Source organism: Vulpes lagopus, chromosome 5 (assembly GCF_018345385.1).
Source record: "Vulpes lagopus strain Blue_001 chromosome 5, ASM1834538v1, whole genome shotgun sequence".
Classification (NCBI taxonomy): domain Eukaryota; kingdom Metazoa; phylum Chordata; class Mammalia; order Carnivora; family Canidae; genus Vulpes; species Vulpes lagopus.
In genome coordinates, this window is record NC_054828.1 from 7,182,278 (window position 1) to 7,207,649 (window position 25,372).

The 25,372-nt window shown below is 50.7% G+C and overlaps 2 protein-coding genes across 7 annotated transcripts; one reads left to right on the forward strand and one right to left on the reverse strand.

Annotated features, from left to right (window-relative positions):
* Positions 1–533: 533 nt before the first annotated feature.
* SEPTIN3 (septin 3) lies at positions 534–24,022 on the reverse strand. Of its 6 annotated transcripts, none has more exons than XM_041754115.1 (11): positions 22,702–24,022; positions 15,990–16,181; positions 11,450–11,578; positions 10,780–10,861; positions 9,669–9,806; positions 8,260–8,377; positions 7,311–7,406; positions 5,623–5,722; positions 4,372–4,423; positions 3,997–4,090; positions 534–1,837 (listed from the first exon to the last, which is right to left on the reverse strand). In XM_041754115.1, the coding sequence occupies exons 1-11, from the start codon at positions 24,020–24,022 to the stop codon at positions 1,772–1,774; spliced, it is 2,388 nt and encodes a 795-aa protein (XP_041610049.1). In that variant the 3' UTR covers positions 534–1,771. The 6 variants fall into 6 exon arrangements, with proteins under 6 accessions (XP_041610049.1, XP_041610055.1, XP_041610054.1 ...); XM_041754121.1 differs by lacking the exon at positions 22,702–24,022 and adding an exon at positions 20,380–20,495 and having other exon boundaries at positions 5,623–5,719; XM_041754120.1 differs by lacking the exon at positions 22,702–24,022 and adding an exon at positions 20,380–20,495.
* On the forward strand, positions 12,643–13,668 carry LOC121490440 (40S ribosomal protein S15a-like). Its single transcript, XM_041754122.1, has 2 exons — positions 12,643–12,652; positions 13,268–13,668. The coding sequence occupies exon 2, from the start codon at positions 13,276–13,278 to the stop codon at positions 13,666–13,668; it is 393 nt and encodes a 130-aa protein (XP_041610056.1). The 5' UTR covers positions 12,643–12,652; positions 13,268–13,275.
* Positions 24,023–25,372: the final 1,350 nt, after the last annotated feature.

Sequence of the window (25,372 nt, forward strand, 5' to 3'; positions counted from 1 at the left end):
ACATTCAAATTCAGAAAGAGAGAAAGTGGTGTTATTTGCTGGCTACAGAAGAGATTAGGAACCTCAAAGAGCAGAAGTTTAAGTTTGAAAAAGACAAGAGACAAGCTAGTGCTTTAAATTTAAATTCTTAACTCTTAAAGTATTCACTATGCCATAGGCAAGTCTCTAGGCAAAATAGGCCCACTCCATCCACAGAGTTGGATTTTATGCCTTCTGGAGAAAGGAGGGAAAAGCTAGGAAATTAAATGAAAATAAACCTTGTTTTCATTGAAGGATACAGGCCGTGTAGAGCATAGCATCCCTCAATGTCTAGCATGATAGCTCCATCACTCATTCTGAATACAAACCCCATGGAATAATGACTGAAGTCCAACCTCAAGCTAACTGAAAACAAATATCTCACAAAATGTTTTCCATCTATAATTTCTGTAGCTACTTCTTACCAAGATGGTCCCTGTCTCACCCCCCACCCATGATGTAATGGCTAATTTGGCCAAGGAGTGAGGAGCACAAATGAGACACGGGCCAGGCAGTTATTGTTCAAACAGCAATGTTTAGTTGTACAACACATAAAGTCTAGCAACATTTACACAACCAATTTGAGTGTCTGTTGGCTTGTTTTCAATTGGGAAATTTAACCATAATGTTACCCAAAGGTTGGCTGGGACTGGTAACATTTAAGAAATGGGTCGTTCTTGCATCCCCTAGGCTTGGGCCTCTTGCTCCATCAGGACTTTGTTGTAGATGAATGGCCCACAAGTCACCAGCCTTTGAGAAAGTAGTGTCCAGGTGGATGGCGGTGTGGGTGGGTGGGGGGATCCCATAAAGACACAGTATGTGGGGCAGTGGCAGCCAACATTCGCAAACATTCATGCATCTGATGGGGGGCTTTGCCCTCCACTGGATATTTTCCACTAGCCTACAGTGACCAACTGTGGCCAGGCTAATTCATTACTCACATTAACAGGGTGGAGGTGGGGGGTAGGATTAGTCAGGGTAGGTGGGAAGAGATCCCTCTTATTGCTAAGTGGGCAGAAGGGTGCTTAATTTCTTCCTAGAGTTCACACCCCATGGGGATCTGGAGTTTTTATCTGTGTTTAGTTGTTTTTTGAATATTGAGGACAAGAAAGTCAATTCCAGAAATGTCTCTTCAGGAAAACCACTCTTTCTAAGTGGCTGCATTATGGGGAGGAGAGGGTGTTAAACTGCACTTTGAGCCAGCCACAAGTGGTGATTTTTTTTAAGTGACCTTGCTCCCTTGCTCCCCAACATCTGTAGTGACCCATCATTATAAATAAGCTTTAAGCAATGTAGGAGACACCCTTGTCCCACACTGGGGCTCACACAGCTGACATCAACAAATCTGACAAGCAGAAAAGCTGCTTTCTTGACCCTTGAAGGAAGCCAAGAGTAGCTCATGCAGATGAATGGACAGGGAGCAATGCCTTTCCCCTTGGAGATGGTTACAAGTAGCTGGTATGGGTTTGCAAGGGCAGAAGGAGCTCCTGATGAGTTCTTTCACCCTACGGATGGGCCGGGGCCGGCTGACACAGACGATGGAGGAGGGCAGTGCTGGCGAGAACTCCATTCCACTGGGAGGAGGGGGGTGGTTTGGAAAAATGGAGGAAGCAACTGTCCTAAAGAGGCAGCTGGCCCCTCCAACCTGCTGAGAGCTGAGGGGGGCTGGAATAGCACAGCTCTAAAAAGGGCATGGCCCTGCAGCAATAACAGCTGGGAGGGATGGAGGGAGAAGCAGCGCTTGAAATGGCCTTCATTCAGCAGTGGGGCAGGGGGTGGCTGGCACAGGTGGAAGGACAGTGCCCAGGAGGCCTTCTCCCTGCAGGAGGGGGTTGAGAACGGTTGAGGGTGTGGAGACCAGCAGCTGGCAGCAGTCATATAAAACAGCTTCTCCAGGGAGGCTGACATCAAGGTTTAAGGGTGCCAAGCATCATTCTCTACTCTACCTTTCCACTGCCCACCACCCCTGCCAGACCTCCCTGCTAGTCCTAGGTGATTGGTCCCACGTCTGCATACATGACTGCCCACTGTATACACCAGGGATCCGTCTTTTGCTGAAATGTAGCAACCTCTGGGCTTTCACCCTGCTGCTGTTCTATCCTGACAAGTGCTTACTGAGGAAGAACTTTGTGCGTGAGGGAGAATGTATATCGGATTGCTAAAGAGCCTCCAAGAAAGACTGAGACCATAGGTTTTTGGGTCACTGGTTTTGGGGTCACCCACCTCTTTCTTCTGGTCCACCAACTCTTGGTCTGAAGTCTATGTGTTTTCCTAGCACCTGAGTGATAAGAGACTATAAATGCTGGGATATGTAGTGGACCAGTAATACATGGCAGGCTGGACCAGGAGATGGAACAGGAGGTTGTAGGAGGTTTTTGTAAACTGTAGCAGTTGGTGTTTTCCCTTACCTAAGGCTAAATTATTTCCCTAGCCCCAAATTTCAGCCACCTTACAGACTAAAGGAGAAAGAATAACTTGTTTATAAAACCAACGGGGGCAATATGTGCATTAATAAATACAGGGCAGAAGGGAATGGCAAGAAGAGGCTGACTGTATGATTGTGGGTATCGTTAAGAATGTCTACAAGAGTCAGGAGGGAGAGTCACGGAAAAGCAGAAAAAGACTGACAGACAGACAGACACATGCACAGTGAAAGCAAAGAGAAGTCCAGAGGGGGTCAAGCACATATGAGAAGCAAGCAGTAGAGAAGCCAGATTGTTCAGGAGAAAGAATCCCAACAGAGAAAAGTGAGGTGTTGTCTAAAATGTGCCTCTGAAGCCAAATCACTGAGAAAGGCAAAGATTGTGTATTGCTCTTGATACTTCTTTAGACTTCATTCTTCTAGAACTTAATGGCCAAAGAAAGGTGGTCTCACTTGAGCAGCATGTGTGCTCCTGGAACCAGATACTGGGAACTGAGTAAATCATTCTGTTTCCTCCTTTGCCTGGGCCCACACTGGTCCACCATGGAAACTTTCTTTCTCGCTCCCTATCTGTGGGTCTAATTTCTTTCATAATCCCAATTCGTACTGTCATGTGCTTTGCCTGTGATTTTATTTTAAGGTGGCCTGAAGTCCTGTTTGAAAGTAGCCTGGGCATAAATCCTAAGAATAGAAATGTAGCTAAAGTGGATTAGACTCAAAGCAAGTGAAAGAAGTCAGAGAGGGGGCAGGAATGAGGGAAGGGGGGAGAAGGAGCAGAGGTGAGTGAGGCAAGGCGTCTGCAGAAAAGCAGCAGTCGGCAACCAGGACAGATGGTGACAGGTGGTGGGTTTTGGACAGTGGTGACAACACACACACTGAAGGGTGGAGCTCTCTTCTCCACTTCTGGGCACTAATTCTTTCCGCAGGAGCCCAGCTCCAGCCTACTCTGCTCTCCCTTGACCTTTCCTCTCTCCCAGGGAAGTCCTAGCCTTACTCTGGGAGGCCACTCCCCATCCCACCCCTCGACCAGGTCCAAGCTCCAAAGATGCCCTCAGAGTCTCTGCAGTCCCCGTTTGTGGGCAGTTCAGAGATAAGAAAGAGTTACCTGTGGCTCACCTGCTCCCCATCATTTTTTCAATGAAACCTCCCCTAGACCTCTTGAGTGAGGCACATGGCTTTGTTCTGGGACACAAGGAAAGGAGACACATGATGGACAGCCATGGAGGAACCAAACTTACAAGGGACCTTCCAGGGAGGGCAGTGAAAATACCTCACCCCTGCGCAGGTACATACATACATACACACACACACACACACACACACGCATGCACGCGTGCGTACACACATACAAACTCTCTCCCTCTCACACACACATGCATACACACACACGCACTGTAGACAAACTCCATAAACAGCAGACAGGCCTGTGGGACAGAGTAGAGAGATAGAAGGTGGTGGTATTGGGATGTGTGTGTGGAAAAGTGGATATGTGTGATGATACAGAGAAAGGATCATCAGGGGTTACTGTCGTGGCTTTCCTCTGTGTCCACGCTCACCGGAGGGAGGCCTCCATTGTCATTGAGCCTCTTGGCCCTGTAGGTCTCATAGTGGATGTTGTGTGTCACTTCCTTGAGGTCCTGGAGGTGAGTCCTGAGGGCAAAGGGTGAGAAGAGAGAGCGATATAATTAGAAGTAGAAGGAGGAAGAGGCTGACTCACATCTGAGCATAAAACAGCACTCCCATGCCCTGGACCCAACAACTGGGACCCATGCCAAACAGCCAAGAATACTTCATCAGCCCCCTTTTGCTTCATGATGGAACCTGGAGAACTCTGTCAGAGAAACCTGGAGATGGAGGAAGTAGATCTGAACAGAGGGCCTCCAGACCCTAAATAAATAAACCTGCCATCTGAAGGAAGGGGTGCATCTCACCTGATGACAAAGTCTCGAAGCAAGGCAAACTCACAGTGGTTGAGGTTTTCCACTGTGAACAAAACAAAACAAAACAGGTGGTCATTTCACTAATGTAGCAACACCCAGCAGGTGCACTTCTGTTCAGATCATGGAGGCAATGAGGAGAGAGCCACAGGTTATTTATTGTAAGCCTTCCAGAGGTTTGCTCATCTTGGCACTTCTGTGCATGGTACAATATTATTCTAGACTCTGAAATAATAGCTAATAGGAATGACTGTATTTCCCATTTTATAGGAAAGAAAACTAATAATACACAGGGAGTCTAAAAACTGTCCCAAAGCCTAAAACACAATTCCTATCCTTGAGGAGTTTATAATCTGATTGGGAGATAGTAACACACAAAAATGTGACAATCGAGCCATCTCAAAAAGATCATGCCCTACGTGATTAAATTCAATACAGATTGAGTACCTACTATCTGCAAATCACTTGCCAAGCGTTGTGGGAGCAGAAGGGGATTAAGACATGAATGCTGTAGTCCCACAATCTAATGGACAGGACAGATATACTCATAAATGATTCCAATTCAAGGCAGATGAGAAAATGCCATTAAAAAAAAATCTCAACACAGGGTCATAGGCAAATGAAAGACAATGTCATACAACAGGATGGACTTGGTTTGGGAATTGAAATCAATTCAGCTGTGGGACTGAAATCTGGTTCTGAAATCCCCGTTTCAACCACTAACAAGTCATGGGATCTTGGGCAAGACCTTTCACCCGTCTGAGACCCAAGGCTATTAGGGGCTAATGTTCTGAGGACAGCCACGCGGACCCTGCTTCCCTGCGGAGGGTTATCATTTTGAAAGAGATCACTGAAGCAAATCTCTGAAACCTTTTCAGCATCATCATTGACCTTCTCAAGGGCACACCCCTCCATAGCAGAATGGAAAAAAAACGGCCACATCTGAACCACCCTCCAGCGGTTTGTCAGATTACATCCCCTTTTGCATAAGAAACTTTTCTCTAGTTTTTCCCATGTTTTCTCCCCTCCTTTGACATAGGAGTCAGTGCCTGCCAGTCAGGGGCCTTTCACTGCTTCCTGCCTCTGAGACTCATCTTCTCAGACTGTAAGGTCTTGACAGCAGGATCTGCCTGGCATTTGTTCTGTATCTGACATGCCAGGGCAGTGCCCTGAATTATAGATGCTTAGTAAGTAAGCATAATCGACCAGCAGCAGCCAGTTCTTCAAGAAGATGCACTGAATTACCTTCGATGATCCCCCAGGGAGTTTTTCTGCCAAGGACCCGCTTGCCATTCACTTGGTACTCCTTGTCGCTTCCCACCACGGCGAAAGGCATGCTCTCCTGCTGACAAACCACACACAGGTGCCCATCAGCCCCCTACCATCTGGGTCCCCAAGGACAGGATGATGAACAAATGGTCCTGGGCCTCTAGCCTTGAACCGCACACTTCTGATGCTCATTCAGTGATCCCACTGATGTCAAGGCCAAGGCTCTTGTCTCTTAAAAAGGAGTCTGACATCCTGGGTCCAGCCCTGATCACACCCCTGCCTGGCTGCTTAACCTCAGTAAGTCAGCATTCCTTCAACAGGGAAACACTTCGTACTTTCTACAGTGCTTTAACACATTCGGTTTGATTTGGAACAATTCTGTGAGCTAGCTGGGATACAAAGAGTGCTCTTCAGTGATACTCACCCAGGTGACAGCCAAATAACAGATGCTTTACGTTCCTTCCATTAAACCTACAGGGTCTCTACCCACATCCACTGACCTCTCAGAGCTCGGAGGACACCTTTTGATGTGCAGAGGCACCTCTGCTCCCCCAGATGGGTTGTATGTTCACCAAGAGCCAGCTGTTTGTTCCCAAATCTATCTGCCTGACATGTACTCATTATTGAATAAATTATTATTTAAGCTGAGGATGTATGACCATACACAATTGTTTCTCTGAAAATCAAGTTGAGTGTTTCAGAAAGACTTGAGAAAAGTGAGTTGTTCTTGCCTTAAGACCAGACTTATCCTCAAAGAGGAGGCCTTGTCTCTATATGAAAAGAATGCTTAATGAATGTGATGTATGTGTTCTAACTCAATAATTTAGTGAAATATTTCCTTAAAAACATTGAAGATTTGTATGCCTCATGTTTTTAAACATCATCAGTACAATGGATTTTTTTTTCAATTAACTGACCGACTACCTGTCTCAAGTACATCAAATAAGGGGCTTCTGATAGATTATCCACCCTCGACAGAGGAGGAGACCCCAAGACCAAAAGAAGTAAATGATTTGTCCCAGTTTGCAGTGGTCACTAGTGGTTCCAGGCTGGAACTCAGGATCCTGATGTAAAACCCTAGAATTGTAGAAGTTGGGAATCACACAAAGCCTTAAGATTCCCCGGAGACACCCCAGGGACAGCTGAGAAGACAGTGTCACTGAGCCAGAGCAGCTCTGTTTTCATGTTTTATATATAAGAGTTCTGTCTGACGTTTAATTTTTTAAAGGATTCCTCAGGGCACAGGAGGGGGGGGCGTCAGAGAAAGCCTATAAGCCACTCACCTAGCCTGATCTCTGCACTTTATAGAGGGGAAACTGAAGCAGAGCTCTGACTAGAGCATAGACACCTTGGACCCCAGCCCGATGCTCTTCCTGCCCATGCCCTTCCATCAACCATACCCTGGTTTTTCCAGGCCCTGTGGGGGAAGAAGAGGCTTTTGAGTGGTCTGGGGATGGCCTTGGCTTTCTGGGTGCAGGGTCACAGTCCTGGCCTGGGTCCTACTCCTCATGCTCTCCCATGTCACTTCTGGTCTGGGTCAGGCAAGGAGTGGGCAGAGAGTTCAAAAGGGAAATAGCAGGTGGCAAGACGGAAGGAATGCACGATCCATATCCCACTGCTCCCAATGGGGGCCTTTGTGCGATAAACAGAGCCCCAGCACCCACCCGGATTTTGTCATTCTCCGTCTTGTCCTCCAAATCCTCATCAAATTCCTTCTGGGGGTAGAACTCAATGCCATTTACTTCAAGCTCCTTTCGAACCTAGGGGCGAGGAAGAGAAGCAAGGTAGCTAAGCGTCAGGATAATGGATGGATGGGTGGTACTGAAGTCAGAGGGAGGAATGCAACCTTTGAGAACCCAATCATCTCTGAACTCCGAGGCTCTGACCAGCAGGATGATCCTAATATATGTAAGTCCTGGTCACTACTACAGCACTGCCTGAGACGAGGAATTGTTTGGCGCTGCAGCTTGCTCATCTCAGGGTCCAGAAGATTAGAATTTAAACCAGCAGCACAGCTGAGTTTGGATTCCACATGGTTCAGTGCTCATGCTGCTATGTATAGTATTCCTGTGTGCAAGGAAAAGAGGTGAGGCTCCCAACCCCAAGCCCATCAGTCTGGCCTCTCTCAAAGCTCGACCTAAGTCTCACCTCCTCCAGGAAGCCATCCAGGAACTCCCCAGTGGTCTACCTGATTGTAAGTTTCTGGAAGGCAGCAAATGTCTTTATACTTCACTCACATGCCCCCACTTCTATCCCCAGGCATTCAGCACAGGGTGGAGCTTATAGCAAACACTAATAAAAACTAGTGGGCAAGTGATTTATTAGTCTAGCCCAGCAAGCAAGCTAACATCAAGGAGCGCCTTTCTCATGTGCATGGTGATTTATGTATTCAGTGGTCTCCACCAGTAGGTTTGGAGGGTGAGAAGAAGGCAGCCTGAGGCTGCTAACCTCTCTTCACCTTTGGTCCAGACACCACCAGCCCAGCCTCTTTAATGGTTAAGTAGGAACTGGGTGGGAAAGGGAGGAATATAATAATCCAGGATAGGACATGGCTTGAACCAGCAGAGGGGAAGGGAAGGGTGGGGACAGGAAAAGGAGGAGGGGCCTTCTCACCCTTTGCTTGAATTCAGACTTTTCCTCCAGGGTCATGGTGTCAGCCTTAGCAATGACAGGGATGATGTTCACAACTTTGCTGAGGTGCTTCATGAACTCCAGATCGAGAGGTCGCAAGCTGGGGCCCAGAGAAGGCGGGGTGTCAGAGCCACCTTGCCCTCCCCCCAACTCAGCCACTGCCACCACTTCCAGGGCCACACTTAGGACAGGAGAACAGGGCAGAGGAGGCTGGCTGAGGCCAAGAGGCTGCTCCCTCTCCTCTCCGACACTCTCCGCCTTCAGAACAGGCTCTGATTCTCTGCCCCGATTCAGACCACCATCTCCCCTTCCCTCCAGATCCTGTCTCTCCTGCAGCCCTGATCTAACTGCTCCTTCAGGATAGCGTTCCTGACATGGTGATCTTTTTCTCCTGGGGAAAAACTGTGGACTGTTGTCTCTGCCTTTATGTCCCTTTATGTCCTCTGTCATGGTTACTCATGTATCTTATTCTCCCGATGGCACAGCACTTTTTTTTTTTTAAAGTCATCTCCATGTCCAATGTGGGGCTTGAACTCACGACCCCCTGGTCAAGAGTCACATGGTCCATGGACTGAGCCAGCCAGATGCCCCAGGACAGTGCTTTTTGATGGGCATTCTCCAAACCCACACTTAGTTCTGGAGGGGCCTAGCTAGGGGACTTGGCCAGCTCCCCCAAGGCTCTGGGACCCCAATCTGGCTCTAGTTCACAGTCTGAGTGATTTGTTAAGTCAGGCTATCTGCTGACTTGCTCTGACCTTGGGTCCACATTCTAGGGAGGAATACAGCTATTATTTTTATTGAGTTCCTGGACCCTTGAATCCTTGCTGAGTATCTGGTTCCTCCAAAATCGGGGGCCTGCCTTTCACATCATGCCATCCTTTCAAGGACTGAACTCTGGTCCAACAGTTAGGCTTAGTAGTAAGTTATGGAAGGTTGCCTGCTTGCCCACCTGGATCTCCTATCCCATGCTGGCACTCCCTATCATGCAGCCCCGTTGCCACTCACAACTGGACTTCCCAGCACACCCTGCGTATTGCCAGGCTTCATCTCCAGACATGCTGCGCTGCCCACCCCCCACCCCAGCAGTGCAAAGCAGTTATCTCCTGAATAGACGAGGAACCCTCTGTGCTCACATATCGACAACTCTCTGCTGGCACAGTTGTGCTAGAACACCAGCAAGCAGCATGGGGGCTGGTGCTGTTCAGCTTTACTCTCCTGGTAAGAGAGTCAGACTTTTTTGGAGAAGGTCTGGGGGATCACAGGGCCCTGACCACATCGGGGCCCATCTGGGGCCCCAGCTGAATCCAGAGATCGGTCATCCACTACAGAATGGACACAGAGGACACAAACCAGAGGGAGGTGCAGCCATGGGGGGTGGGACTGGTACATACGAGTGTCCCGTGGGGGAGATGAAGTAGAGGCAGCAGTGGACACGAGTGTCAGGGATGCGTTTCTTCCTGGCAATGTTGACCTCCTCCTTCAGGAACTTCTCATACTGTTCATTGATGTACTTCTCAATGGGCTCCCAGCTACAGGGTGGGAAGCAAGCAGATGGATGTCCTAGAGAGAAAGGCCTGTTGACCATTCTCTCTCAGGACCCCATAGGTGGCTTTCCTTGTTAGCAAGGCCAGAACTCCCATGGGGACCTAGTCCTCTGGGCCAGACGAACCTGTGGAACCCCGCCCCATTCCAGAAAGCAGCACATTCTTTCGCCACCTCCATTCCTTATTAGCTAGGATGCTCTGAGGAAGTCTTTGATCCTCTCTGAGGACTTTAAAATGGGAGTACCAAGGGTTGCCTAGAGGGATTCCCGTTAAGGGTTACAAAGAACAGATGTACAGTCCTTAACATAGTAATGGCATAGAGAAAGCATTCAACGTGGCAACAACTCATTATCATGACTGTTGTCGATGCCATCATCACCTTTCTCCTTTAGAGTGTGCACATAACAAGAGGGGAGGACAACCAATCACTTTTCTAAGATTGTTCTAAGTTGTGTTGTTTGGCAGCCCTGCCTCTGTCTGGCAGACCCCAGCTCCCTCACACAGGAACATCCTGTGTTGCAGCCCTATCTGGGAGCAAACCTCTGCCTGGAACTTTCCATCTATATCCTTGGAGGGATGCTGACTGGCTCTTTGCTCTGTGAATTCCCAGAGGCTCTCTCCTCGTGGCAATTCCCTTCCATTCTCTCTTCATCCAGGCTTATGGATGGCCCACAGGCCACGCTCGGCCACAGCCTTCAGGTCAGCCGGGATTCATGCCACAGCTCCCCTCGTTCTGTCCACCCTGCCCTGCTGCCACCTCCAGGCACTCCCACAGCCAAAATTCTCTCTGTACCAGCCCTCTTCCCTGGCCTCCCTATAAGGCCTCCATCTCTCATCTTTTAGTTTGAGCCTTTCCACTTAAACCCTCAGCATGAAGGGCACAGATGGTTCTCAACATGAATGAATCTGCACTGTGTTCAGCGTCTTCACGGCAGAAATCTCACAGGCAGACATATACCAGTTTTCATTGTTGATCTGGTCTCCGAAGCCCGGGGTGTCGATGACGGTCAGCTTCATTTTGACTCCACCTTCCTCTATCACTGTGGGGGATGAGGGGGTGAACAGAAAAGACACGGGGAGGTCACTCGTCCAGGTGAGGCCGGCTACCCTGCTGCCTACCAGCCAGGGAGCCCCAGGCTCCTTCCTTCCTCAGGACCAGTTATTGGAAACGTGAAGTTTGGGGCCTTCCCACCTCAGCATCTCTGTTCATGCTGTTCCCCGCACCTGGTGTGCCTTCCCTGCTTCTTTCTGCCTGAGTCCCGCCCTTGCTCTATCACCCAGCTCAAGCCCTGTTTCTAACCCCCTCCCTCTCTCTTCTAGACCAAGGCGTTGCTCTACACACTTTAGGCCCCCATTCTCCTTGATCTGGAGATCGCTTTTCATTTGTCTCATTCCCCAGGAGGCCCATCTCTCCTTCTCTCTCTTTTTTAAGATTTTTACTTATTTACTCATGAGAGACACGGAGAGAGAGGCAGGAACACAGGCAAAGGGAGAAGCAGGCTCCCTGTGGGGAGCCAGATATGAGACTTGATCCCAGGACCACTGAGCCATCCAGGTGCCCCCATCTCTCCCTTTCCGGCAGAGAGCCTTCTGAGCAGTGGCCACAGGGGTCCCTGCCCGGTCCTCACCGTGCCCAATAGCCTTGATCTCAACAGTCTTGGGAATCTTCTCCTCCCGGTTCCAGCTGGAGGCCTTGCGGCTCACCTGGGATTTGAAGAGTGTGTTGACCAGCGTTGACTTGCCCAGTCCACTCTGACCTGCCGCAAGACAGGAGGAGGATGACACGGTGGGGAAGACCAGTGTCCACCTCCTGGGCCTGCCATCTCTCCCACATGCTTACAGAATTCTAGAACCTGGATCCAGGCCACACCCCCACCTCACCACTCACAGGTGCTGAGGACTGAGTGGGAAAGCAGGCAGGTGGTCATGGTTCCCTGGTCCAGGGAGGGGCTTGGGGAAACGTCAGCTGGGTTCCATATTCTCTGCATTTGTCTAGTGTAGCGATTTTTAATTTTGTTTCTGCTGGACTTAAGCTTTGAATCTTTATTTTTTAAATATATCTATGTATTCACAAGAGACAGAGAGAGGCAGAGACACAGGCAGAGGGAGGAGCAGGCCCCCTGCGGGGAGCCTGATGCAGAACTCGATCTCAGGACTCCAGGATCACAGGATCACAACCTGAGCCAAAGGCAGACTCTCAACCACTGAGCCACCCAGGCACCCTGCTTTGAGTCTTTTTTTTTTTTTAATTTTTTTTTTAATTTTTATTTATTTATGATAGGCACACAGTGAGAGAGAGAGAGAGAGGCAGAGACACAGGCAGAGGGAGAAGCAGGCTCCATGCACCGGGAGCCTGATGTGGGATTCGATCCCGGGTCTCCAGGATCGCGCCCTGGGCCAAAGGCAGGCGCTAAACCACTGCGCCACCCAGGGATCCCTGCTTTGAGTCTTTAATAATGCTAAATCTAATGACAGAATTACTTTGCCCTCCGATACTGCATACCTCCTTTCACATCTGGGAGCCAAATTTACCTTTGAATCCCACAGCCCTGGGAATCCCAGAGCAAAGCTCTCTTGATCTCCAGCTGAAGTGGTCCTAGAGACATTAACCGCTACTGAACAGAAAATATACACAAGGTCACAGAACTAATAAATTCAAGACCAGGGACTTAAACCCAAGGAACCCCCTGGCTCAGTATCCACTCTTTATTCTAATGTAGCAGTTAGTACCTTATGCAGATAAATGCCTGAGAGGGCACTGAGAGAGGAGGAGACAGCCAAGTAGGCAGGGCCAGTCCCTCACCTCCACTTCCCTCACGAGAGCTCCCTTTGCACTTGCCTTTTTTTGTACCACACTATATTTTTATTTATTTTTTTTAAGATTTTATTTATTTAATCATGAAAAGCACAGAAAGAAAGAGAAAGAGAGAGAGAGAGAGAGAGAGAGAGAGGCAGAGGCACAAGCAGAGGGAGAAGTAGGCTCCATGCAGGGAGCCCAACGTGGGACTCGATCTGGGATCTCCAGGACCACACCCTGGGCTGAAGGTGACGCTAAACCACTGAGCCACCAGGGCTGCCTTATTTTGTTTTATTATTTTATTTTATTTTATTTTATTTTATTTTATTTTATTTTATTTTATTTTATTTTATTTTATTTATTTTATTTTATTTTATTTTATTTTATTTTATTTTATTTTATTTTATTTTATTTTATTAAGTAGGCTCCATGCCCAACATGGGGCTTGAACTCAGGACTCAGATCAAGAGTTGCATGGTCTACCAACTGAGCCAGCCAGGTGCCCCATTTTGACCTGCTTTACACAGGTCTACAGAATCTACAGATTTCATTCCAAGGAGGAGTTCTACAACTAGAAGGCGTTTGAAAGCCACCAGTCCATAACTCCATGCACTCACCCCTCCCATCCTCTTTCCACCATCTCTCTGAGCCGCCTCAATGGTGAGCATGAACGTCCTGGCAGATGCTCTCAAGAGCATTAACAATGCTGAAAAGAGAGGCAAACGCCAGGTTCTTATTAGGCCATGCTCCAAAGTCATCGTCCGATTTCTCACTGTGATGATGAAGCATGGTTACATTGGTGAATTTGAAATCATCAATGATCACAGAGCTGGGAAAATTGTTGTGAACCTCATAGGCAGGTTAAACAAGTATAGAGCAATCAGCCCCAGATTTGATGTACAACTGAAAGATCTAGAAAAATGGCAAAATAACCTGCTCCCATCACGCCAGTTTGGTTTCACTGTACTGACCACCTCAGCGGGCCTTATGGACCACGAAGAAGCAAGACAAAAACACACAGGAGGGAAAATCCTGGGATTCTTTTTCTAGGGATGTAATTCATACATGCAAATAAAATGCCTCAATGGAAAAAAAAAGAAAAAAAGAAAACCACCAATCCAGGGGTGCCTGGGTGGCTCAGTTATTTAGACATCAACCTTCAGCTCAGCTCACCATTCCTGGGATCGAGCCCTGCATTGGGTTCCCTGCTTACTGGGGAGTCTACTTCTGCCCCTTCCCCCCCCCCCACTCATGCTCTCTCTCTGGCTCACTCTCTCAAATAAATAAATAAATAAAATATATTTTTTAAATATTGAAGGAAAGAAAGAAAGAAAGAAGAAAGAAAGAAAGAAAGAAAGAAAGAAAGAAAGAAAGAAAGAAAGAAAGAAAGAAATCACCAGTCCAAACAGTGCCTCTCAAATTTTTACAGCCACAAGGATCACATAAGCAGGCCCTACGATTCCTCAATGGCACCAGCATCACCCAGACCCTTGTAGGAAATGCAAGCTCCCAGGCCCCGCCTCAGCCCTATGAGTCAGAATCTGCACTTTCACAGGACTTGCAGATGAATCACATGCACAGTAAAGTCAGAAGTGCCGGTCTAGAATGTTCCTGTGGTATATTAGGAAAAGGACCCAGCTGGAGGCAGAATGCGGTACAAAAGCCTAAGGTTCCAAACCCAACTGTGCTGTTTCCCTGAACACCTTGGACAAGCCATGTTTGCTACTCTAGTTTCTTTACTGACAACATGGCAGCAAGGGAGGGAACTGGATGAGACCAGGGAGAGCCAGTAAGGTGCATTTCTCATGCCAACTGATTTATCTCAGTAGTAGTCACCTAGACCAATAGGTTAAAAAGGCCACCAGTGGGCTCAGTTCTGAGTGTGAGCCATGACTGATCAGCAACATCTGTCCCCATGGCCCTGCTGGGAAGAGAAGTAGCCCAGGTGCCTTATACTTGCCATTCCTTATCTGGATATTTTCTAAGGTCCTTTGCTCACTAAGCACTCTTGAGTGCCAAGCGCTGTGCTAGAATTGGAAGTGGAGAGGTAAACAAGACACCCTATTTACTCTCAAGAAGCCATTTAGTGTGAGGAAGACCAAACACAAGCAGGTAGAGTTACATACAATATGTTGCCAACCACAGGGTATCACGGCAGCAAACTGAAGGGAACATAATCCAGTCTCTCTGGAATCAAGGAGGACTTCTAGGAAGGCTCAAGAGGCAGGAAAGAGCACACAGAGTCCAGGAGAACTGTTCCTTACCACTGAGGGGTAATGCTACGTGGTTAGTGGTGAGAGGTGAGTGGAGAGATAGCACCAGGCCAGGCCTGGGGTTAAGCCCTTAAACCTATTGAAGGATCGTAAGTGGGATGGATGACCTGATGAGTTCTGCAGGTTGGAAAAATTATTCAGTGGCTGGTAAACGATGGTTTGAAGCAGAAAGAAGACGGAGGACCAGGAGGATCAATGCCACTCAAAGTGTGGCCCAGGGCCATCCATGGTCCATGAACCGTTTGCTACCCGTTCCTAAGAAATTTGCACCAGGGAGTACATTGACCATAACACTAAATACACTGTTTAGTTCAGCTGATGTTTTTTATAGCAAGACTTTCTAGATTATTTAAATGCCAGCCAGCTCCTTCTCTTTGAGCAGCACTGAGTCAGGTGGCTATGGCAATCCAGGTGGGGGACCTAGCTCAGCTGAGAGTGGTCACAGTAGAGATGGAAAGAAGGGGATAGATTTAAGAGAGATTTACAAGGGAAAACGGACAGGTCTTGATGGTTGATTGGATTAAGGGATAAGGGAGAAAGAAAGATGACACCCAGGTCTCCGTTTCAGCAACTGAGTGAATATCTCAGTAATATCAGGCAAAGGTCCCTTCCTTTCCTTTGACCTGGTGACACTACTTAGTGACAGATCCATGTCCTGCAAATTCTCTTTAAGCTTTAAAGCATACAGAAGATCAGATGTAAGACCAGCCTCCATCTGATACTGATGGGGAAGAACACTGATGATTTCCCTACACCACACACCTGGAACCTGGCTGAGCACAGCTAAGAGGCTGTGTGTGTTAATAAATAAATAAATAAATAAATAAATAAATAAATAAATAAATAAATAATAAGAGGCTGTGTGTGTCCACCCACTGGGGATGGGGCCAGGCTGACCATCCACCCAAAGCTCCCACCCCTGGAGCAGCTCTTCTTAAAGGGAAAAGAGAGTCAGGCTTTTGTGAACCACATAGCAAAATCTTTCCTTTTGGAAAGAGCTCATCCTAGGGAAACCAGGGCTGAGGCCCATGGAAAAGAAACAGGATCCTCAGGGCTGCCTGCCAACATGGCCTCCAGGGACTCCATGGCCTTCCATACCGACCACCATGATGTTGAAGTCGAAACCAGTCTTCATGGTCTTCTTGCGCATCTGCTCGATGATGGTATCGATGCCAATGTAGCCCAGCAGGTTTGAGTTGATGCTGACAGGTTTCATGGGCACTGCCGGCTTAGGCCTGGGCTCAGGCACCAGCTCTGACATGGCTGCGTCCGTCCTGGCCTCTGGGAGCCCTGCAAAGCCAAGGTGGGGAGGTGGGCTGGAGGGAAAACTGAAGTCACATGGAAGCCACCATGTTATGCTCTCGACACAGAATCACAGAGAGTTGGAACTGGAAGGGACCTCAGGTGTCAATCCAGTATGGGTCCCTCATTTTACCGATGGAAAGATTGAGGCCTGGAGGTGGGAGGGCTTCCCCAAGACACAGAGCAAGTCAGATGCCAGATCAGGATCAGGGCCCAGCCTCTCCAGCTGCTGGAGCACTTTCTGGTGCACTTGCTGCTCCAAAGCATGTCTGTGTGTCTAATCCAGGGACTTCTCCACATTGGCCCTGTTGACATTTGGGTCTGGATAATTACTGGGAGAGGGGGTGTCCTGTGCACTATAGGATGTTCAGTAGCACTCCTGACCTCTACTAGAGGCCAGTTGTGACAACCAAAAATACCTCTAGACCATGCCAAATGTCCCCTGGGGGCAGTATAATGCTAGTGGAGAACCACTGGTCTAAGAATTATCAGGGGTTAATCTAACCTGAGTCCTGCCTCCTCACATAAAGGGTTAAGACCTTTAGGATACTGGACCTAACATCTATTGACTGTCACTGACCTCAATTGTTTTGTCTTTTAGAAGCAAATAGAGCTATCCCCTCACACGGCGGGAGCCTCACTCCTGCCCCAAGCCTCAGTGTTCCCTCTGTTCCATGAGCACCACTGCAAAGTAGGAGTGTCTATGCCCTGAGGATCCCTAGACACCATCCTAGCCATAGTTCTAAATCTGTAGGAGGAATAAGTCTCTCCTTTTGACCAGTGGGAAGGGGATGAGACGCAGCCAGGTTGGGGCAACCACTTGTCAAAGATGACATAGTGTGTTCTTGGGATGGTGGGTGGCAAAAGAAAGGGGAGGCTGAGGACAGAGCCCGTTCTAGTAGGGAAAGGCCAACATCCATCTGGGTCTAGCAGATCACAGGTATGTTCACATACAAGAGAAATTCCTCATGGGGCCAAGGTCCCCCAGAGCAGGTTTCAATGTAGAAGAGCAACTCTATTTTCCCATCCATAAAATGGGTGTATGTGAAGTAGAAGGGGCATGGCCCTGCTACTTGCCAGATGTGTGGGGTTGGGCAAATCATCTCCCTCCTACAAGCCTGCTTCTTCATAAACTGGAGAGGATCACGATCAAGGCTGTGGTAAGCATCACATGAGCTATGATGCCTAGAAACACCCAGCATACCCCTCACACTTCCAGGCCCTCTTGCCCTGTGCCCATTTCAAGCTCACCAGCTCATCAGGAGGGGAAATAAAGTGGGCCGTGTGAAAGCAAGGCTAATCACACAGCATAGTTATTGGACCCCATGCTCTCTTGAGCACCCCTTCCAGCGCTGCCATTCTGGAATCCTGTGGTTCCTGCAGAGTCTCAGGCTCACAGGGAGAACTGATGGAGCAGCAGATGGGCAAGAGGGGGAGGGGACAGGAGTGCCTCCCTCCCCCACCCCCAGACTCAGCCAGGAGTCTGTTCTTGTCCCCCCCACCACCTGGTCCTGCCACCAGTCCTGGCAAGACTCTCTCTCCCAATGGGAAACTGTTCTTTCCTTGTCACTCCCAGGCACAGCCAAATCTGACAAAGCCTTGGGACCTCCCCAGGGCCTGGCGTGGCTCCCTCCTGCTTCCCAGGAAGCTGTTGCCAGCCAGGCGGCTCCAGGCGGCAGCAAGATTGGCTCAGCCCTGGAGCAGCTAGCTGACACTCACAGCCTGACCTGCTCCTCCACTCTCTGCACGTGGCTCCCAGGCCCCACTCAGCACACCTGCACTGGGGGCCGTGCCCCATTTTCCTTGCCCAGCTGCTGCCACAGCTGGGGCTGGCCCAGGCCACTTCCTTCATGCCTCTGCAGCCAAGCCCACCTGTTCTCACTAATCTGTGTTGTGAGATAGATCCATGGTGGGGGGGTGTCTTATCCTATCTTACAGACTTGGAAAGTGAATCTTATTTTCGGGAGATTTTGTTGGTATCCTTGTAGAGTGTGTGCCCTCACTATGGCCTGCTCAGCTCTAGCCCGTCAATGGCAGCCTCCTAAAAGAACATTCCCAAAAAACAGACCCTGGTTGTGAGAAGGGGGCTGCCTACCAGATTCCCTGGGTAACTTTTAGGACCGGCAAGCACCTACTAGCACCCATGCCCACACTGCATGGAGCACCTGCTGGCAAGTTACTGCTCCCAGCCATATGCCAATTACATGCCAGCCACATGCTAACAACCACCACTCATCAGCCACAAGTACTGCAAATGTGCAGAGGGTCACTATGTTACAACCTCGGCTGGACAACCCTTGCCCACCCCACCCCTGGACACCTACTCCTTCTTCACCATTCAACTCAAGGACTACCGCTAGAAAAGCCTCCGTTTCCCTACTTGATATGAGTGCCCCTCTTCTGTGCTTCCTGGGCCCCCTGAGTACCTTGTACTCATCATGTTCATTCCTTCACTCCATTCCTTCCAGAATATTTCATATGCTGCCAAATGGGAGCCTACTCCAGCCAACCCTAGACTTAATGCCAAAGATACTTCTGGACCCAAACAAAGTCCTTGCCCCCAAGGGTCCACTGTGTGAAGATCCCTGGCAAGTTCACAGTACCCAGGGCACAGGACAATGCTACTCTGGAGTGGAATTCTGTAGCTCCATCCCCTGCCCAGACAGCGTCCCTGGTCCTACCATGCCACCCCTAGATGGGCAGCTGGCCCAGGATTAACTCCCAGCTGGAAGACCCTTGTAAGCCTCAGTTTTCTCCTAAAGAAAATGGGCACAGTACCTACCTTGCTGGGTTGCCGTGAAGGTTATACAAAAGAATGGACATAAAACCACCTGGCACTGACCATACGCCCACCCTTCTTCAGGGAAGGGGCCACGTCTCATTGATCTCTAGCAGAACACAGGCACTCAGCAATGAATGGATGGATGGATGAATGGATGGATGCCTCGCAGGGAGGCAGATGTCACTTTAGAACCACCACCTTTTTCTCCTTCACAGGCTGCTCCCTTTTCAGAGCAGCTGACCCCCAGCCAGCAAATGGCTCCTGTGTAGGCCACAGTCAAGAGAGTAGACTCTGTTAAGAGACACCTTCTCCTGCCCCTGCAACAGGGAATGAGAGGGGGTTCCCCAAGGGTGGAAAGAGCTAAGGATGAAGGTCACAGCAGGATATAGTTCAAGTGCCATCCTTCCTAGATGGTCCTTGGGGTCCTCCCAAGCTCCTAGCTCTCCCAGGGTTTCTGGAAAGGAGGGGGAATCTGTCAGCAGCACCCCCTGCCAGGGGCCACCTGCCCCATCAATGCTCCAGGGAGAAGCACTGTCCACCTGACTCAGCTCTGGCTGAGTCCCCCACAGAAACAGCACCCTCCTCCCCATGCCAAGCAAGGACCCTGATGCTTTCTTTTACAGGCAAATAAATGGCTTTGTCTTTGTCTGGCCCAGGGACCCCACCCCTGTTGGGAAGGTGGCAGCAGGGGGAGGGGATCTTTCCAGAAAAGCACCTGCCTCCTTGGTCCAGTGGGGGGTGGGGGCGAGAGGGGTGTCTTCCTCCCTTCCAGAGCTGGAGATCTTCCCCTGCTTCCAGCCCTAGCAGCCTTCAAGACCCCACCCCCCACCGGCAGAGGCAATTCCAGACCACCGCGGCTCCAGCAACCCCCGCCCCTCTGCCCCCTTTCAGAAAACAGAATCACAGAAGATACCTTGGTCCTTTCCCGTTCACAGCTGCAAAGGCCCTGGGACACCCCTTCCCCCATCCCGGTTCTCTGGAGGCCAGTGAGTTCCCTTGGAGACCACCAGCTGGTGCCTGTCTCTGGGAGCGCCTGTGTGTGGGGGAAGGGGCCTATGTGTCAGCGCACAGGTCTCTCATCTGGCTGTAGGTGGCCCTGATACCTGTGCGTGGTGTGCATGTGTGCGCGTGTCTTGGTGTGTTCTGGCGTGGGGCTTTCTGTGCGCATCTGGGTCCCTGCTTGTACGTCCGTGGGCCTCCGGAACTCCCCGCGATCCCGTGCGTGCATTTCTCGGGGCATGTACACCTTGGGGTGTGTGCCACCGTGTGTGCGTGTGTCCGTGCATGTCACCGCGCGTGGGCTTCTCGGCGCGGCAACCCTCCCTCTGCTACCACCTCCAGCCGGGCTTTTCGGGGGCGCAGCCTCCTCCCAGCGGGCGCCCGTGGCCCGACCAGCCGCCCTACCTTTGGACATGAATCCTCCTTTGTCTCCGTTCCTCCGGGGAGATGCTCAGGGCGCGGGGCTGCACGGCTGAGCGGGGCGCGGGCTCCCCCTGGGCAGAGCGGCCCCTGCAGCCGGGCCTCGCCCCTCCGCGCTCTCCGCCCACCCGCCCGGCCCGCGGCCCGGCCGCGCCGCCCCTGCGCCCCGCGCCGCCGCGCCCGCCCGGGACCTCGCCTCGGCTCGCTCGGCGCCGCTGCCCCTGCCCGTGCGCACAGATGCCGCCGCCGCCGCCGCTGCCACCGGCACCACGTGACCCGCGCGCCTGCCGGCCCCGCCGAGAGCCCCTCCCCCTCCCACGGCGCCCGCGCCCGCACCGGCTCCCCGCCCGCCCGCACGCGGGAGCGGGAACCGGGTCCCGGCTGCAGGCGGCCCGGGAGGCGCGCGGGGGCGCTGTGCCTGCAGCTCGGGATGCCGGGCCGGGGGAGGTGCCCGCACCCGTCTCCATCCCGCTCCCGGCCTCTTACCCTCCAGGCTGGGTCGGGGCCGGGGCGCCGGGGACCGTGGCAGCAGCGAGCGGCGGTGCGCGCGCGAGTCACGCGGTGGCGGGGATGTTGCGCGGGCCCGGCGCGCTTCTGCCCGGGCGCGGGCGTACGCGGAGCCCGGAGTCAGGGGCCCCGATTCTGGGCCCGGCTTCTGGATGATGAGCTCTATGACCTTGAGCTGGTCAGGAATTTGCCGCAGCCTCAATTTACCCATCAGACAAAACGTTCGTGCATTCAGTCAACATTAATGGGCTTTGCCAGGCCCAGGGGGCACGGGAATGAGGATGACCACTGTAGGCCTGGTGGGGGGGACAGCTGGACTGTCCTAATGCAGGAGGCTGGGGTGTGCATAGGGTACTCAGCCGCAGCTGAGAAAAATGCAGGTAGAAATACAGAGCTAGAGGCTGGAGAAAATCAAAGCCTTGAAAGCCAGGCTAAGGAGCTGGACTTTGAGGGATGTCGGTGGTGAGTCACTAATGGCCATTAGCAGAAAGTGTCACCATCAAGTATGTGAGTCCCTGCGGCAGCTGCGTGGAGGACAGAGAGCCCCCCCCTCCACCTCGGGAGAGGGGCAGGGACTGTGGTATGCAGGGGCAGAGGGTGGGAGAGGAGGAAACAGACAGCCAAGTACTGAGAACCTAGATCAACAAAGTTGAAAATAGGTCGGGATGAAAAAGAGCAAAAGATGGAGAAAAGGAAGAAACCCAGGTTTCTTGTGGCCATGCCTACAAGCCAAGAGAGCACCATCAAAGAGGGCAGAGCCCTTTCAGGAAGGAAAGAGTAGAGGGGTCCAGCAGGCCACTGACTGTCCTCATCTGCATTTCAGGAGAGCAGGCAGGGCTGAGGATGGAGGGCGAGCTGAGTTTCCAGAAGGAGGAGTAAAGACCAGAGTCTGAGTGAGCTCCCCCAGACTGAGTGTTCAGGGTACCATGAGAAGGGCCTGGCCACCCAAAGACCAGGTGAGAGCATTGATTGGACAGACAGGATGCTTTCCAGGCATCTGCCAGCTCCAGAATCTGAGCCTTTGAAACGTTGGGAAGGAGACTGCCCAAAGCCAAATTCCAAGATCTGGATTTGCATTAGCTTGCTGCCACCAACCAGCTATGTGACTTTAGGCATGCCACATCCCCTTAGAGACCAAAGGAACTTCTAACCCTTATGTTGACCTATTTATAGGTCAGTCTTCTGTGTCAGTCTTCCATACATACAACTCTCCGACTCACTTTTCAGGACTAAAGGGCTGGGGGTAGGGAACTAAGGAAGAGCAAGTTAGGCACCTTTCAAGCAATAGATACTTTCCTGGAAGGCTGAATGTGCATCATTTAGAAGGTCTCAGGTGAGGTCACTACACCTATCTAGAGGGCACTGTAGTGATGGCTGTTGGACAAATCACCACTTATTGATGGGCCCGTCTGTTTCATGCAGGTGGTTTGCTCTTTAAACCTAGACTCACCTGTAGATCACCTGATTACTCCAGCTCTTCAGGGATCAAAGAACCACCCAGGGAAGATGCTAAAGGAAGGACTCAGCATAATTGCTCCTCCACAAGTCACCCCTGTAAACTTTCCTTCTGGTGACTTCCCTCAACCTCACCTCTGGCTGGCAGGTTGGGACCCAGCTCAGGGTGGATCCCCTGTGTTCTGCCCCTGGGTCTCATTCCCCACCTCCCCACCTGGCACATTCAACTCTGACCTTACAGTCCTATCTCCTTTTCCTGACCTATTTATCTCCAGGCCAATACACGCCAACTCCCCATCCCCCACAGCAGCCCAGTACATCCCCAGCCAAGCTCTTCACATTTACCTTTGCTTTCTCTGGCTAGGTTCAGCATGACGGGCTTTGTGGGCCGGTCTGTGGCAGCATCTGCAGTAGCATGGTCCAGGGCTGGGTTTGTGCTTCTGCTTGGCATCAGTGGGTAGGTGGCTGATACAGTCAGGTTAATGACTCTGTCCAGCGTGGTCTCCCCCATCACTGTGCCCAGCTTGCTTGTGTCCAAAGCAAAAGAATCTGCAGTTATGTCCAGCCTGGCTGTATTTGCTCTAGCCAAAGCCATGGCTGTGTCTGTCCTGGCTGTGTCCAGCTTGGCTGGGGCTGGTACCACCAAATCCATGGCCATACCCCCTGTGGTTGTATCTGACTTGGCTGCACCTGCTGTGGCTATGACTTTAACCAGCTTGTCTGGGTCTACCAAGTCCATGGCCATGCCCAGCTGGGCTGGACCTGCTGCAGCAAGGTCCACGGCCATGCCGGGCTTGGGATCCAGAGCAGGGAATTCTGTGCTCGTATCCAGTCTGGATGTGCTTGGGGTAGCCGGATTGATAGTCAAGTCAGGTCTGTTGGTGACCACTGTGGTTAAACGTCTGGCTGTGCCTAACCTGGTTGTGTCCAGAGTAGCCAAATCCATGGCCATCGCGGGACCCATGGTAGAGGTGGCCCTTTGGAGATGCAGCCGGGGTCTCGGGATACCCCTAGCCCGGGGCTTGCCTCTTCCTGGAGAAGCTCTGGTAGTCACATGGGCAGTCACTGGGACAGGATGCTTCTGACCTACTGAGCCTGGCCCTGCGGGGCCTGGTGATTTCTGGGCTAACCGGGATTGAAATGGTAGGGCCAGGTAGGAACTCACCAGTGGCTTCTCCACTATGGGCATCCTGCTGGGTTTGGCCAGACCTGGGTTCCCTGGGCCCTCAGAGTGGACTCTGCCCCCTGACACTAAGGTCGTAGAGCCTAGTCGTGAGCCTGGGGTGGGCAGCCTCCCTCCCCCATGGGTGGCAGCCTCCCTGCCCACGGTGGGCGGTTCTTCCCAATGAGAAGGCAGGGAACCCAGGGGCCATGCCTGACTGTTCTGACGGAGTGTTAAGGAGATGGAGCTGAGCTTCCGGGGTACCGTCTCTTGCGGAGGCACACTCCGGGCCCTGGCTCCCAGGCCTGGTCGGCTGGAAGCCTGTGGGATATGGCTTTGAGTAAAGGTATCCAGAGAGATGGTTTTCCTGAGGACAGGGATGAGGGGAGACATGCCTCCGGAGAGCTTTGAGGGACGGGCAGCGCGCCCCAGCAAGTGGCTGTGGGAAAGGGAGGTGCCAGGGCTGGGGGCTCCATGCTGCTGCATCTCAAAGTTGTGATCCATCCAGGTCTTCCGTCTTCCGTCTTCCCCTGAGGCAATGAACAGAGAGAAGGGGCCAAGCAGGGGTGAGGCACTCAGCTTACATTTCTTTGATTCCTAGTTAATAAAGAGCATGAAAACTTCTTTGCTAAGTAGCAAATTCATTTTTAGTTGTCAGTGTTTGCCAGGGTCTTATAAAATAAGACATTATTTTAAAATGCAAATTTTTTAAATCCTATGAAATGTTAGGGAGTAATTGTTGAAAGCATGATTTATCATTTTAATATTACACAGGCACTAAGGTATGAGATAGTTTTAAAAATTGCTCACTTTAAAACTGAAATGGAAAACATTGCTACATATATATATATACATAAAGCTTAATTTCTAAATACAATTTTTTTAACAATGAGAAAATATATTACAAGAAATATATTTGCGGGACACCTAGATATCTCAGTGGTTAAGCATCTGCTTTTGGCTCATGGTTTGATCCCGGAGTCCCAGGATCAAGTCTCACATCAGGCTCCTCGAAGGGAGCCTGCTTCTCCCTCTCCCTATGTCTCTGCCTCTCTCTGTGTGTCTCTCATAAAGAAATAAATAAAATTTTAAAATATGTATATATATATATATGTATATATAAAGAAAACTTGTAATATATCAGATAGAAAATTATGGAACCTTCAGTGGCTTGAGTTTTTTACTAGTTATCAAAAATACAAATCCCTAGAAGTCAGGGGCGCCTGGCTGGCTCAGTCTGTAGAGCATGCAACTCTTGATTTCAGGATTGTGAGTTTGAGCCCCACATTAAGGATGAAGCCTACTTAAAAAAAAAAAAAAAAAAAAAAAAAAAGGGGGGATCCCTGGGTGGCGCAGCGGTTCGGCGCCTGCCTTTGGCCCAGGGCGTGATCCTGGAGACCCGGGATCGAGTCCCACGTCGGGCTCCCGGTGCATGGAGCCTGCTTCTCCCTCTGCCTCTCTCTCTCTCTCTCTCTCTCTCTCTCTCTCTCTCTCTCTGCGACTATCATAAATGAATAACAATAATAAAAAAAATTAAAAAAAAAAAAAAAAGGCACTGTCAGGTCTGAGGGGGTCTGTTCTGAGACCCTGCAGGAGGGCAGCTGTTATGGAAGCCTGTCTGCCTCTGTCTTTTCCAGGAGGGGCCAGCAGGCTCTGGGTTTCCACCCAAAGTACCCAAAATAGGAGTTCAGGCATCCAGGAGGGAGGTTGAGGGATGACCAGTTTGGCTTGGGAACAGGGTCTGCCTCTGTGGCTTCTGCCCAGAATCAGGAAAGAGCCTCAGGCTGGCTTGCTGCTGAAGCCAGAATTAGCTAGAGCCAAAGAGGGGCCCTGGTGAAATAATAGGTGCGTGCA

Bases quoted from the DNA above. Each gene is read 5' to 3' on its own strand.
- SEPTIN3 (XM_041754115.1), bottom strand. From the start codon at position 24,022: ATGGATCACAACTTTGAGATGCAGCAGCATGGAGCCCCCAGCCCTGGC. The intron at 11,579-15,989 runs GTATGGAAGGCC...GTCTTGCGGCAG, and splicing joins CTTCAACATCATGGTGGTCG to GTCAGAGTGGACTGGGCAAG. The intron at 5,723-7,310 runs GTGGGTGCTGGG...GTGGTTTGTCAG, and splicing joins CGGAGAATGACAAAATCCGG to CAGGAGAGCATGCCTTTCGC.
- LOC121490440 (XM_041754122.1), top strand. From the start codon at position 13,276: ATGGTGAGCATGAACGTCCTGGCAGATGCTCTCAAGAGCATTAACAAT.